Raw genomic sequence first — 14,909 nt, 5'->3', positions numbered from 1 at the left:
GGGAGCCTTGCAGGCATCAGATACTGATCAGGAAGTGGAATGAAAGATTCAAAAGTGAATTGCCTGGAGCCTGGTGAGGCAGGTAAACAGGCTGGCGCTGTGATGTAATAAAGATGTGTGTGAAGGGTCACTGGATCACAGAGGAAGGAACATGTGGCCTCCCTGGTGAGAGAAGGTGGTGAAGGGAGGTTTTGCAAAGGCGGTAGCATCTGAACTGAGTTTTGAAGGGTGAACAGGAGTTTACAGGCAAACAGGAGGGGCCCTGGGGCAGAGGGCCGGTGGCCTGAGAGAGCTGGGGAGGGGCAGCGAGGTTGAGCGCAGGAAGGCACGAGTCCTGGCAGGCCAGGGAGGTGGTGAGGAGTGTTCCCCTTGGTCAGGGCCTGCAGCTTGTCCTGCTGTCCAGGCTCTCTCAAAGGGTGTTCCGTGGCGATCCAGGCCCTGTGAGAGTCCCTGGGGGAGAAAAGTTAGAGATCCACATGAACATGGCAATGCTCGCCTCTGAGTGCTCCGTAAAGAGCCCGGTTTCCTGTTTATAAACCAGAAGACATGTTTGGGGAATGGTGGCTGTTGGGTGGTACGAGGCCCCTGAATGTTTTAAGCCAGGAAGTGACTTCACTTGCTTCACGTTTAGAGAGGGAACCGGTGGCAGCCATGTGGCAGGTGGGGTGAGAGGAGACGGGGCCCAGAGAGCAGTTTGTAACTGTGACTGGTTTTGGTCAAATAAAATCTGGCCACCAGTATAAAGATGTTTAAATCTCAAAAGTTGGGAATGTAGGGCACTTCTAAGAAAAAAATATTGTACCAATAAACTATACTAAGATACTCAGTTGACAGCTGAGATTTTGAGAAGGGAATTTGGGGACAAATACAGATTTTGTTTCTGACTTTGATCAAAGATTAAACAAATATTCTATGATATTGTCTGATTAAAGAAAATCTTTGGTTTAAATTTTACTTTAGGAGTAATGTTTTTAAAAATCCTTCTCACAGGATCTGTTGAGTTCTTAGGTCAAAGTGATAGGTTTTTGGTGTGTTTTTTTTTTTTTTTTTAAGATTTAAAAAAATAATACTGGACAGTTTTTATTTTTTGAAATTATAATGTGCTTTCATTTAAGAACCATTTTCATTTTTTTACTGTGATATATTATTTCTTCAGTTTAAAAAAATAAGTTGGATTTTTGGTCTTTCTAGTACCAATTTTTAGGAGCCCTTTAGATCTTGAGGGCTTCCCTTGTGGCCCAACTGGTAAAGAATCCACCTGCAATGTGGGATACCTGGGTTTGATCCCTGGGTTGGGAAGATCCCCAGAGAAGGGAAGGGCTACTCACTCCAGTATCCTGGGCTGGAGAGTCCCGTGGACGGTATAGTCCACGGGGTCGCAGAATCGGACTCGCCTGAGCGACTGTCACTTTCACTTTAGTGTTGAGACTGACTTTTCATATGTAATGTTAGTTGCAAATATTTCCCCCAGTTTGTCTTTTTTGCTTTGTAAAAGATCCTTGTATTTAATTACTTGAATATATCTTATAATGGTTTTTTAATCATAGTTAGAAAGGGCTCTGTACTCCAAGGTTACAAAAAAATTTACCCAGTTTTAGTTTAGAATTTTTATAATTCTGTGATTTATTTTAAAATATTTGATTAGGAACTTACTGCTTGTGTATAATATGCAATATAAACCCATTTTTTCCAGTTGGGTATGTTAACTATTCAGGCATCATTCACTGAAGAGTCTTGTCCCTCGTCGGTTTTGAGGCGCCTCCTTCATCATTTGCCATTTTCTGTTTCTGGACTTCATGGTCTGTCCCGCTGATCTGGTGCCCTTCATGTTCTGGTGCCTTACCGTATCGAGGCTTTATAATATCCAGTAGTGCTGCTGCCGCCGCCAAGTCGCTTCAGTCGTGTCCGACTCTGTGACCCCAGAGACGGCAGCCTCCCGGGCTCCCCCGTCCCTGTAGTGCTAGTTCCCTTCTAATACTCCTCTTTGGGCATTTTCCCGACTTGTCTTACATTTTAACTTTTCAACATGAACTTTAGAGTGAGCCTAACCTGTCCTGTAAGCATTTTGGCTGGATGGAGTGGTGGTAGGAAGGTGGGGAAATCACTTTTAATTTGCAAGTTAATCTTTTTATTGCTTAATGACTCTTAAGTTGTAGCTTTAATTTAATCTTTTTTCTTACAGATGATATTAACCGTGTTCTTGAGCAACAATGAACAGATTTTAACAGAAGTTCCTATAACACCAGAAACAACATGTCGTGATGTTGTAGAATTCTGCAAAGAACCTGGAGAAGGCAGTTGCCATTTAGCTGAAGTGTGGAGGGGAAATGGTATGTATTAGGCTCTATAACAGTGACCAAGTACATGAAATCCGATGTTTGTTGAATGCAGAATTTTGTTCCTGGTTCTTTGTTACCTGAGGTAATAAGGAATTGAGAAATTAAAAACTCGTTATATCACATGGGGATAGGATGTTATAAATGCTATTTTCAAAAAAGCGTGTTATAGCAAGGAGCTCAACCCAGTGCTCTGTGACAACCTAGAGGGGTGGGTTGGGAGGGACGTTAAGAGGAAGGGGACATATGTTTAAATATTAATAGTAAGCCCTTAATAAATATTTATTAAATTGAGAAGAGTTAAGGCTGGCTCTTACATTTAAGGATTTGTCATGCTAGCTGGTCAGAGAAGATCAGTGCAGGTAATATGATTACTGAATGCAGAAAATTCTGCAAAATAACATAGACTCTAACGGAGAGGTTGAATTGAGCTGGGATGAGATATGCTGGGTGAGAGAAGCAGTGTGAAGGAAGGACTGGAGAAGAGAATGGACAGGGTGTGCCCCTCAGACAGCGTTGATGGGGGTGCTGAGATGGGCAAGGCCTCCGCTCCAGCAGTGAGTGGAAGAAGGGGCAGTGTGCACTCACGACTCCGAGTCAGGGAGCAAAAGAGCGGCTAGCTGGACATGCTGCGTTTGAGACGTGTCCAGGTGGATGTGTTTAAGGACACTCAGGGATAATCAGTGAATTCTTAACACTTCTTAAAAACAATTTTTAACTGAGGTGTAATTGGCGTACAACATGATGTTTGAAATGTACCACATAATGGTTTGATTTTTGTATGTATTGTGAAATGATCACCACAGTAAGTCTAGTTCACATCCATTGATTGCCCTACACAGTTACAGAATATGTGTTCTTGTGATGAGAACTTTTAAGGTCTACTCTCTTGGCAGCTTCACACCTGCAGTTACAATGTTAACTGTGGTCACCGTGCTGTACACAACATCCCCAGTGAGAATTCTTCATGTATCCTAGATACAAGTCCCTAATCAGGTATATGATTTATAAATATTTTCTGTGCTATCCTTCACATCTGGAGTAAAAACTTTAAGGACAACATTCTCAAGAGAAACTTGACTTTGAGAAATGGTGGGCCATCACCGAAGTAGCAGAAGAGGCCAGGTCCTCGGGTATCAGCCTGACACACAGGAAGGGATGACGCAGTGGTGGTTTCAGGGTGAATGTTAGAGCCTGGTCGCTCTGTCACTGTGTGCTCTTCTCTCGCCTCTCAGCATTCTTGCCTTTGTTGCTTGTTATCACTTCTAATTCCTGGTCGGCCTCTTGTATTAGCTTGGGAGAGCCCTCGTGGTCCCGGCTGCTGGAGGATGCTAGTTTCTTATGTGAGTCTTGAGTTGGTGCTGTCCCTGGCTCCATGGCCGTCTCCATGACCTGGGGTTTTACCTCATCGAGAATGAGGCCTGCCTCCCCGCAGAACAGACGGTCACAGCCTGCTGCTCCCATTGTCTAGAGCAGTCCCCAGCACCTAGCCCCCAACCTTCACTCTCCTTGAGTCTTAGAGGGTGTTACAGGTCTCTCCTCTTTGCTTCAGTACTGTCATTGTGTTTATCAAAACAGGACAGTAGCTTTCATCTCTTCCTCTCTCACTGGACTAAAACCGCTGAAGGCGGGGACTTGTTTACCGTCATACGTGCAGTGCCCAGCCTGGTGCTCATAGCAGGCCCTGAGTAAATACATCATTGAGTAAATTGGACCTGCAGAGCGAAGTCTGGGCAAGATGGTGGCGGATGAGGTTCAAAGGAAGGGAGCAAGCACGGCCTTTCTCAGTCTTTTTACCCTGGAGGAGCAATTCAAGTGATTTTCAGATTTTGGAGAACCCTTTGCATAAAATTACCACATCTGTTACTCACGGTATACTCATGTCATCAGTGTTCATAAATAGAATACTCCAATATAATCGTCAATGCTTTTTTAAATTTTTAATATTTATTTGGCCGTGTCGGGTCTCACTTGCAGCATGCGGGATTGTCACTGTGGCACAGAGTGCGCAGGCTCAGTAGTTGCTCCACCACACTTGGGATCTTGGTTCTCCCACCAGGGATCGAACTCGAGTCTCCTGCATTGCAAGGTAGTTCTTAACCACTGGACTACCAGGGAAGCCCCTTTCAGTCCCCTGTTGAGAGGAGAGTGTTTCTGTGTGGATCTGTGTATTGGTCTGCTCAGGCAACCGTAATGAAGTGCCACAAATTGGGCGGCTTGAGTAACAGAAATTCACCCATCTTTTCGCAGTTCTGGAGGCTAGCGTCTGACTTCAAGGTGTCAGCAGGGCTGGTCTCTCCTGAGGCCTCTCCGCATGGCATGTAGATGGTCATGCCTCCTCCCCGAGTCCTCGTGTGGCCCTCCCTCTGTGTGTGTGTGTCCTAATCTCTTCTTAAAGGGACACCAGGCACATTGGATTAGGGCCCATGCTAATGACCTCATTTTTACTTTCTACCTCCTTAAAGATCCTGTCTCCAAATAAGGTCCTATTCTTATGGAGGACTAGGTTCAGGACTTCGGCATGTGGGTTTCTGTGTGAGGGGACACAGCCCAGCCCATAACAGCCTGTTCATTTGGCCCGCTTATTACCCTGCTCTCATCTGGCCCCTTCCTCACACCGGGCGTCAGCTTAATGTGAATCAGGCGGGCAGGCAGGACCTTCAGCTTTTCTTCTTGTGAAGTCTCCTACTTGGTGTTTTTTGTTGCCTTTTCCGAGAATGCCTGAAAGTTGTCTTACAGATTTCTCCAGTACATACAGTGTTGATGAGGTATAGTATTGATTACATGATATGTGCAGGGTAGTTTTGTTTTCACTTTAAAACAGAAATAACATTTTAGTTAACCTTTATTTAAGCTGCTGAAGCTTAGTTTGCTTTTCTTAAAGTTAATTTTTTCTTAAAAATGTTTTTATTTATAAAGGGAAACAATTTTTTTTAAATAACTGGCTTAAGGAAAAGTTAGATTTAATATTTATAAAGTTATGCTCAGACTTGGTGAAGTTATGCTCAGATTTAAGTGAAGATTATGTGAATGTCACTCAGTCGTGTTTGACTCTTTGGGACCCCATGGATTATAGTCCATGGAATTCTCCAGGCCGGACTACTGGAGTGGGTAGCCTTTCCTTTCCCCAGGGGATCTTCCCAACCCAGGGATCAAACCCAGGTCTCCAACCCAGGTCTCCCTCATTGCAGGCGGATTCTTTACCAGCTGAGCCACAAGGGAAGCCCAAGTGAAGGTTGTAAGTTGATTTTAATTAATGTGAAACAAATCTGTAAGCCAAAGCAATACTAATAAAAATATGGCCTAAGATAAAATTTTATGTTAAACTGATGGACATGATTAGTCTTAAATTCCACAGCTATAGCATTAGAATATACATGTTTTTAAAAAAAATTTTATAACACAAAAATTGTTACTTTCAAAAAGTAAATGACGTTACGGTTTGACAGAAAACAACAAAATTCTGTAAAGCAATTATCCTTCAATTAAACAAATTAAAAAAAAACACAAAATATGGAATGGTAATATTGAATACTTCTTCAGTGTTCAATTTGTGCTTGCTTCTTGCTGTACAGATACTCAGTTCTGAGTTGAATTAACCAAGATGAGACGATTTATGTCCTTGCCCTCGAGGTTTGTTGAACAAGACAAAGCTTGCCTACACGTGTAGGAAGATGAAGTGGCAGCAGCAGCACAGTGCGCGTTGTGTTTCTGTGAATGGCGGGGTTTTCTTCCTTGTGGAAGTCTGGCCCTTCTCTCAGGCCGAAAATTAAATCACATCTTGCGTGTATGACGAGGCTGCCACACGCGCGGCTCTTTCTCCTGACTTGATCTGGGCAGGGGTCTCTCACCCAGCCGTGCTCCTGTGTTGAGAGGAGAAGCGCAGTTCAGTTGCGTCCCGCTCCTCCCAGGGCAGGCCGTTTTCTCCCAGCCTTGAGACCTGCCAGTGTCCGTCCTCACTTTCAAGCACAAGCAGCAGTGGGAACATTTCAAGGTTTCCTTTCTTTCCCTTTAAGTTGAGATAAAATTAGCATAGCATAAAACCCCCCATTTGGGTGCAGCTTTATGGGTGTTAGGGCGTTCTCAGCGTCTCCGAACTGTCTGCCTCCCGTTTCCCCCACCCCAGCCCCTGGCGACCGCTCTATTACTGTCTGGCTCTGTGTTTGACTCTTCTAGGTACCCCATATAGATCGGATCATAGAGTCTGTGACTCTGATCTGGCTTTCTTTCACTTAGCTTGCTTAAGAGTCATCCATGTTGTAGCACTCATCAATACCTAATTCCTCTGTTTGGCTGAAACTACCCGTTGTATGATATGCAGCGTTGCATTTATCCTTTCATCGGTTAGTGGAGGTTTGCTTTGTTTCCACTGTTTGGCTGCTGTGAACGTTCTGGTGCAAGTGTTGCTGTGGGCTGGCTGCACTGCCGGAAGTGTGTGTCAAGTCTTTGTACATCTGATTGCCGCCTGTAACATTTTAGTGAATAATAAAATTTGGGCAGTTTGTTAATGTGTTCCTTTGAAAGAGTGGGAGGTACCCTGCTTCATGATAAATATAATAAAGGACATTTTTCCCAATGTTCCCTATTTAATGTTGCAAAATTGCTTTTATGATTACTTCTTTGTGTTTATAGTCTTGCTTTTATTTCATTAAAGTTAAAATTTAGTGCTTGTTATATCCTTGAATTCTAATATATATGTGTGTACGTTTATTTAAATTTATTTTTATTCATTTTTTACTTTTGATAGGATTCATTTTGTTTGTCTCTGGGAAAAGTAAGAATTTTTTTGTTTGTTTTTTCCTAGAGCGTCCCATACCCTTTGATTATATGATGTATGAACATCTTCAGAAGTGGGGGCCACGAAGGGAAGAAGTGAAATTTTTCCTTCGACATGAAGATTCCCCAACAGAGAGCAGTGAACAAGGTAGATAAGTGCTTTCCCCCCATTTGCTAATTTTTGCCATGAAAGTTAATTTAAGGAAAATAGGAATAAACGTTAAATTATTCCCCTGTTAACTCACGGGTGGTGAGAGGGAGAGTTGGTGTCTCGTGAGGTTTCACCCCTGTTAGTGCCGTTTATGATGCTTCACACTTTCAGGCTCCCAGCCCTTGCCTCCTCAGGATCCTGAGCCAGTCACATAATGCATGAAACACGGGCGTGGCTCTGCTGCCAGAAGGGACTGTTTTTGATAAATATCACATGGTTGAAATCTCTGGATTTTAAGAATAAATGAAACCATGAAAGCATCATAAAAATTCTGAAAAACACATATATGTGTATTTGAAGAGAGAGAAATAAAAAAAAAAAAAGAACTCCACCTAAGTGGGGAGTTCCCTAGTGGCCTAGTGGTTAGGATTCCAGTCTTTTACTGCTGTGACCCAGGTTCAGTCCCTGGTCAGGGAACTGAGACCCTGCAAGCCTTGTGGTACAAGGACAAAGCAAATATAATATATATATAGTGTTATTATATACACATAGTCTTGTGTGTGTGTGTGTGTGTGTGTATATATATATATATATATATATATATACAGGACTTAAGTGTGACGCTAAACCATAATAGAAAAGACAAACAGTTATTTAAAAAACAACAACAAAAGCCTGCATGGCAGTAACCACCCTAAAGCAAAGTCAAAAGACAGATTATAAACTGGGAAATAGCATATATAGCTCATATTGCAAAGGGTTAGTTACCTTTATATAAAATGATAACAAAGCCAGTAAAATAAAATGTGCAAAATATGCAGACATGTAGTTCATAGCAAAGGAAATACACATGGCCAGATGCCCAGCTGTACTCCTAAAAAAGACAGGCAGGGCAAACACCGAGACACTGTTTCACCTGTCACATGGCAGAGATTAGAACGTTTACCAAGTGTTGGCAGACGCCGAGAAACAGGCAGTCTTCCACACTGTTGGCAGCTTCTGTAGAAGGCAATTTAATTTAGCAATATCTACCACACTTACAAAAGCATAAAACTTTTCACCCGGCAGCCTCGCTTTTGAGAATTGTCTGTCCCGTGGCTGTGTCCGCACACATACAAGTGGCACTTCTGCAGCATCACTCACGGGGTGCCGCTGGCGGGGGCAGCCGTTAGTGCCTCCAGGGGTGTCGGCTGGAGAAACGAGAGCGTGTCTGTGCCGCGCCCTGTCCTGAACCACCTCCTACACTCGTTCCCTGAGTAAGCACCGTGTACACACGTGCTGCCTTCTGTGTAACAGATGAAAGAGTAGTGGCGTGGTCTGCATTGGCTGGTGTGTGTGTGTAGTATCTGTGGAACCATCAGTAAGACCCTGGTCACATGGCTGGCCTCTGGGGAAGGAGAGAGGGGAAACTGGTCAAGTATGCCTTCTTGCTCCTTTTGAATTTGGAACAGTGGGGACACACTACTTGTTTTGAAAACTTGTTATTGGAGCATCGTTGAATTGCAGTGTTGTGTTAGTTTCAGGTGTGCAGCAGAGTGAGGCGGTTGTCATGTACATACATCCACGTTTTGAAGATTCTTTTCTCATATAGGCTATTATAGAGCATTGAGTAGAGTACCCTATGCTACACAGTAGGTTCTTATTAGTTATCTATTTTATATACAGGAGTGTGCATATACCAATACCAGTCTCCCATAAATTACTCATTTTTTAATTAAAATTTAAATAAGGGAATCTTTTTTTTTTTTTTTGGAAAGCATATACACTGTACAGTTAAGAAAAAATCCCTTAACTTGTTGTTTAACAGTGATTGTGGATTACTTCTGATATTAAAAAAAAATTGGAAGGACATCTTTTTGTCAAAAGAAGACTATTTTATTGCACATTATCCCTGTTGGTTTCTTTTTGTTTGTGTTGTTTTTGGCCGTGCCATGGAGCATGTGGGATCTTAGTTCCCCAACCAGGTATCTATCCTAGGTCCTCTGCTTTGGAAGCAAGGAGTCTTAACCACTGGACTGCCAGGGAAGTCCCTATTTGTGAGGTTTTTTAAAACCAGTTTTTTTTTTTTTAATGGGCAAAATATACAAACATGCAGTTCATAGCAAAGAGGAAATACATATGGCCTGGGAATATATGGAAAGACGTCCATCCATAAACTCCTAAAGAAAGCAGTGCAGGGAACACAGCGAGATACTGTATTTCACTCGTCACGTCAGCAAAGCTAGAATGTTTAATAACAGCATTGGCAGAAGTGGAGGACATCCCGCACTTCAAAGAGTCGGACTGAATTCTCTGTGTGGAAGCTAGAGGGGAGCGCGGAGGACTCCCGTCACCTCCCGTCACCTTCACACTTGGGGGAACAGGAGCCTAGTGTGTAAAGGAACGCGACGCAGGTCACGTGCAGGGCATTGGCTAGAGTGCAGAGCTGATGGAGTGGAGTTTGGAGCGGAGCCGCCTGGGTCCAGCGCTAGTCCTGCTGCTTGCTGGGTGTGGGCTGGGGCGCCTGGCGTCACACCCCTGTGCCTCCGCTTCCTGCTGTGTGTGGTGCGCACGGTTGCGGTGGCAGTTAGTGAGGTGTCCTGCTGCGGTGCTCACTAAATGGCAGCTCTTACTGTTTTCTGACTTTGGAGTACAAAATCATCACGTTTCTTCTTCACCATCAAAGATTAAGCGACCCTTGGTATAATTTCTCTGTGTTTTATAGTATTCTAATTTGATTGTTTATTGTTTGGAAGAAGCAGCAATTATAGAATATTAAATTAACCTGAGCACCTTATTTCAAAGAAGTACTATTACTTTCAGTAAAGAGTTTAATTTATCCTGTAAACTGGTAGATACCATACTCCAGAATGTGTGTATATGTAATTTCTGCTAACAGAGAACAGCTGTTATGAAGCGCCTGTTGCGTGTCATGTGACTGTGTTTGGTTGCACGCTCCGTCGTTCCCATGTATTTACCCTTGTTTTTCACTCATGGCCTCCCTAAGGGCCCTGCATTGGGTATTGGATTCTTACTTGCCCTGCTTCCCCATCAGATGTGCTCTGTGTCTGCTTATGTACTCAGTAGCTTGGCTTTATGCATAAAAAGAGTAAGATTTTTTAATCTCCCAAGAGCCAGTCTTTGCTTCCTTGGGGGTGATAGCACTCTCTGAGAATGTATGGCTTAAGGTGAGGCAGTATTTTCCATAATATAATGTTTCTTCAAAACTTGCAAAGTAGCAGGAAAGAAATAGAAGAAAACATGTTATTCTTTTCTCTTTATTTTAACATCAGGTTAATGACCCTTTGAAGTTATGTTTTCTTAGTAATAAAGTAGGCTCTGGGGTGTGATAATTCTCAAAACAGCATCAGGTGAGAGACGAGCAGAGGAGCAGCAGGCATCCAGCGCAGCACAGCCGTTTGTGACTGTGGACTCACCTGGCACAAAACCGCAGCACACTTTTTTTAAAAAAGTAATGGCAGGAAAATTTTGCCAGTTTAAATTTGAAACCCTTAAAAATTAAAAAAATATATATATTTTTATAGAACAAAGGAGAATTCAGAAGATAGTATCCCATCTCAGTTTTAACCCTAGTAGTGAAGATCAGTTTGTGCATTAGTTTTTAAATTATTGGATATTATAAGTTCTATTTTTGTCTCTTTTAAAATTTTTATCAAAATACAGTTGATTTACAATGCTATGGTAGTTTCAGATTTACAGTAAGGTGAATTAGTTATATGTATACATATATCCATTCTTTTTCTAGATTATTTTCTCATAAAGGTCATTATTTTAGTCTCTCCTAAAATAAAAGCTTTAATTTTTAATAAAAATAGATAATATATATAAAATACAAATAACATGAAATTTACCATCTTGACCATTTTTAAGTGTTAGACACTTTTTGATAAATCAGTTTCAAGATTCTGAAATAGAATATAGAAAAAAATTCATTTAAACAACTTTATGTTGATTATAAAACATTTTTTCAACTGTACTAATTTTTGAGCTGTCCAGCCTGGTATTTTATACTTGTGCTCAATAAATATTTGAATAAGTGAAGAAATTATAAAATATGGTTTTTCTAGGATATCAGAGAAGGCAGTGGCAGTGCACTCCAGTACTCTTGCCTGGAAAATCCCGTGGACGGACGAGCCTGGTAGGCTGCAGTCCATGGGGTCGCTAAGAGTCGGACACGACTGAGCGACTTCACTTTCACTTCTCACTTTCATGCATTGGAGAAGGAAATGGCAACCCACTCCAGTGTTCTTGCCTGGAGAATCCCAGGGACAGGGGGGCCTGGTGGGCTGCCGTCTATGGGGTCACACAGAGTCAGACACGACTAAATCGACTTAGCAGCAGCACAGCAGGATGTCTTTTAGTAAGTTTGGGACTCTCATTTCTCTAGGTGGCCGTCAGACCCAGGAGCAAAGAACTCAGAGAAATGTAACAAATGTACCTGGAGAAAAACGCACTGAAAATGGGGTAAGTAATAGTGAATTTTATTGAACAAGTTTGCTTTTTATAGGTACTAATGAATTTTGGTTATAATTTAATTGTTAATATTTATTTCGACTGTGCTAAATCTCCATTGCTGTGTGCAGGCTCTCTCTAGCTGCAGTCGTCGGGGGCTGCTCTCGTTCCGGTGTGGAGGCTTCTCGTGGAGGTGGCTTTTCTCGTTGCAGAACGCGGGCTCTGGGGCACATGGACTCTAGAACTGGGGCTCAAGAGTTGTGGCTCACGGGCTTAGCTGCTGCACGGCTTGTGGACTCTTCTTGGACCAGGGATGGAAACAGTGTCCCCTGCATTGCAAGGCAGATTCATAACCACTGGACCACCAGAGAAGCTGTATAATTTATTTTTAAAGAATTATTTTTTGAGTAGTACTAACCTAAAACAGTAAAACTACCAATTATTTACCAGCAAAACAAGTTTATTTGGGAACAGCAAAAAACTGTAATTCAGGACATGCAGCTATGGACAGCCACATGCAAGTCCTCTGAAACAAGAGGAAACACTTTTATAGAGGAGAAGGGGAGATTGGGAGGGGCTGTTATCAAGAAAAAGTCTTTTGGAGGAAACTGGGAGTTTGAAGTTTGGTGGCCTTTCCTTAGCTGCATTGTTGCCAGGCAAGGAGGAGGTGGTTCTTCTTCTGCCAGTTGGCCGTGAGTGGTGTTTCTTCCTCTGGGGACACACGGTACGCCTCTTCCTGTTGGGTTGGGATCTGCACTGGTGTCTAGAGCTGCGTGTGAGAGAGCGCCCCGCTGTGGCCCCTCAGCCCCATTGCCTTGGGTTTCCCTGTGTGTTTTCACAGTGGAAGTTGTCACCTTTGTCGAGTATTTCGCTCCTTTCTATGAAGGTGTGACACAGCAGCCTGAGCGGTCTTGGTCTCATCATCCTCACTGTGCCCATGCACTGGGTGGTCTCCAGCAGAGCAGTGCCCTCCAATGCCCTCTACGTGCTGCTGCCACGGCAGGTCCTGGAACCGCAGCTGCGGGCTCCGTCCCCCGGAGGCAGATGGGCTCGTCTCTGGACTGAGAGACAGGCGTGCAGACTCGCTTTGTGTCTTCAGTGTTGATGTCTTGATCCTCCGTCAGGTTTTAAAAGACAAGATGGCTGACGGGTTGAAGTCATCATAGGTGTCTCCAGGAGAGAGGACTTCCTTTGTCATCTGATGTAGAGTTGGAGAAAAGGCCTGACATTGGTTATAGGGGAAGAAGTTTGTCCAAGCAGATGGATTCTTTTTAAGAAATTTGTGTTGAAAGAGCAGAAATGAATGAATGACGATGAATGAATGAGAGGAGAATGAAGAATGAGAGAAATTTTAATCATGGTCTTTTCTGGAAATTTTCATAGTAACTTTTCCAAATAGTTTTCAGGCTGAAGAATATTTCTTTTTCTGGCTCTGCCCTCACTGGATGTGTAGCTTCGGCATGTTACTGCCTAGCACAGTGCTTGGCATGGTCACACATGGGTGAGAGAAACGGGCCTGGAGTGCAGAGGGCCCATCTTCAGACACTGGCTTCAGAACTTTCTAACTAGCTGAATTTGAGCAAGGCACTTTGCCCCTCTACTTTCCAGCTTCATGTTACTGGCTTTCAATTGTCTTTCTTTTATCGATTACCATCGTGACTTTAAATGATACATCTCTGTTTATTTGTACAGTCGCCTTGAAACCATGTCTCTGGACCTCCCTTCTCGTAAGACGAGGCTCTCAGCAACCCTCCCCTTTCTCCATCTCCCTCCTCCCTTCTAGCTTCTTCAGCTGTGCTTCTGTGTTGTCAGTGCTGATAATATCTGTATGCTTTTATCTGAGCATAATTAAAGACTTTTATACTTTGTTTATACCGAAGACTTTGTGTGGATCACAATAAACTGGAAAATTCTGAAAGAGATGGGCATACCAAACCACCTGACCTGCCTCTTGAGAAACCTGTACGCAGGTCAGGAAGCAATAGTTAGACCTGGACATGGAACAACAGACTGGTTCCAAATAGGAAAAGGAGTACGTCAAGGCTGTATATTGTCACCCTGCTTATTTAACTTATACGCAGAGTACATCATGAGAAAACGCTGGACTGGAAGAAGCACAAGCTGGAATCAAGATTGCCGGGAGAAGTATCAATAACCTCAGATATGCAGACAACACCACCCTTATGGCAGAAAGTGAAGAAGAACTAAAGAGCCTCTTGATAAAAGTGAAAGAGGAGAGTGAAAAAGTTGGCTTAAAGCTCAACATTCAGAAAACTAAGATCATAGCATCCAGTCCCATCACTTCATGGCAAATAGACGGGGAAACAGTGGAAACAGTGGCTGACTTTATTTTTCTGGGCTCCAAAATCACTGCAGATGGTGATTGCAGCCATGAAATTAAAAGACGCTTACTCCTTGGAAGGAAAGTCATGACCAAGCTAGATAGCATATTGAAAAGCAGAGACATTACTTTGCTAACAAAGGTCCATCTAGTCAAGGCTGTGGTTTTTCCAGTGATCATGTATGGATGTGTGCGTTGCCGAAGAATTGAGGCTTTTGAACTGTGGTGTTGGAGAAGACTCTTGAGAGTCCCTTGGAGACCAGCCAGTCCATCCTAAAGGAGATCAGTCCTGGGTGTTCATTGGAAGGACTGATGTTGAAGCTGAAACTCCAATACTTTGGCCACCTGATGTGAAGAGCTGACTCATTTGAAAAGACCCTGATGTTGGGAAAGATTGAGGGCAGGAGGAGAAGGGGACGACAGAGGATGAGATGGCTGGATGGCATCACCGACTTGATGGACGTGGGTTTGGGTGGGCTCTGGGAGTTGGTGATGGACAGGGAAGCCTTGTGTGCTGCAGTTCATGGGGTCGCAAAGAGTTGGACACGACTGAGCAACTGAACTGAGTACTTTTTTATACACTAGTTATAAAGTTGAAAAGCATTTAATGGTGTTTCAGATTTTTCAGATACTAACCACTGTAGGGCCAGGTGGGGTACTGGATTGTTTTCTCCTTTTGAGTGCCACTCAGGGAGAACTGTTCCTCCTGTCAGGATTAAGGATTCTCCTTCCTTACCCTCCAGTTGCTAAAGATCATTCCACAAATCCTTTTCCTATTCCTGCCTTTTGACTTGCTGGTGCACTCTGAGTCTGAAACCTCTGTGGGGTTCTGGCAGGCGTATGTGCTTCAGAA

General features: G+C 43.2%; 1 protein-coding gene across 3 annotated transcripts in view; it reads left to right on the top strand.

Annotated features, from left to right (window-relative positions):
* The window catches only part of PPP1R13B (protein phosphatase 1 regulatory subunit 13B), a 75,377-nt gene that overhangs the window by 32,131 nt on the left and 28,337 nt on the right, over positions 1–14,909 (top strand). For 2 of the 3 annotated variants that reach the window (XM_070358052.1, XM_070358051.1), the window contains exons 2-4: positions 2,183–2,330; positions 7,141–7,260; positions 11,651–11,727. In XM_070358052.1, the coding sequence (XP_070214153.1) occupies positions 2,183–2,330; positions 7,141–7,260; positions 11,651–11,727 (345 nt within the window). Of the gene's footprint in view, positions 1–2,182; positions 2,331–3,232; positions 3,333–7,140; positions 7,261–11,650; positions 11,728–14,909 lie in introns of those variants that run through there. The other variant, XM_070358053.1, reaches the window with a different exon arrangement.

Source organism: Bos mutus, chromosome 21 (genome assembly GCF_027580195.1).
Source record: "Bos mutus isolate GX-2022 chromosome 21, NWIPB_WYAK_1.1, whole genome shotgun sequence".
NCBI lineage: Eukaryota > Metazoa > Chordata > Mammalia > Artiodactyla > Bovidae > Bos > Bos mutus.
Note: the sequence above shows the minus strand (reverse complement) of the source record. Positions and strands in the feature narration are given on the sequence as shown.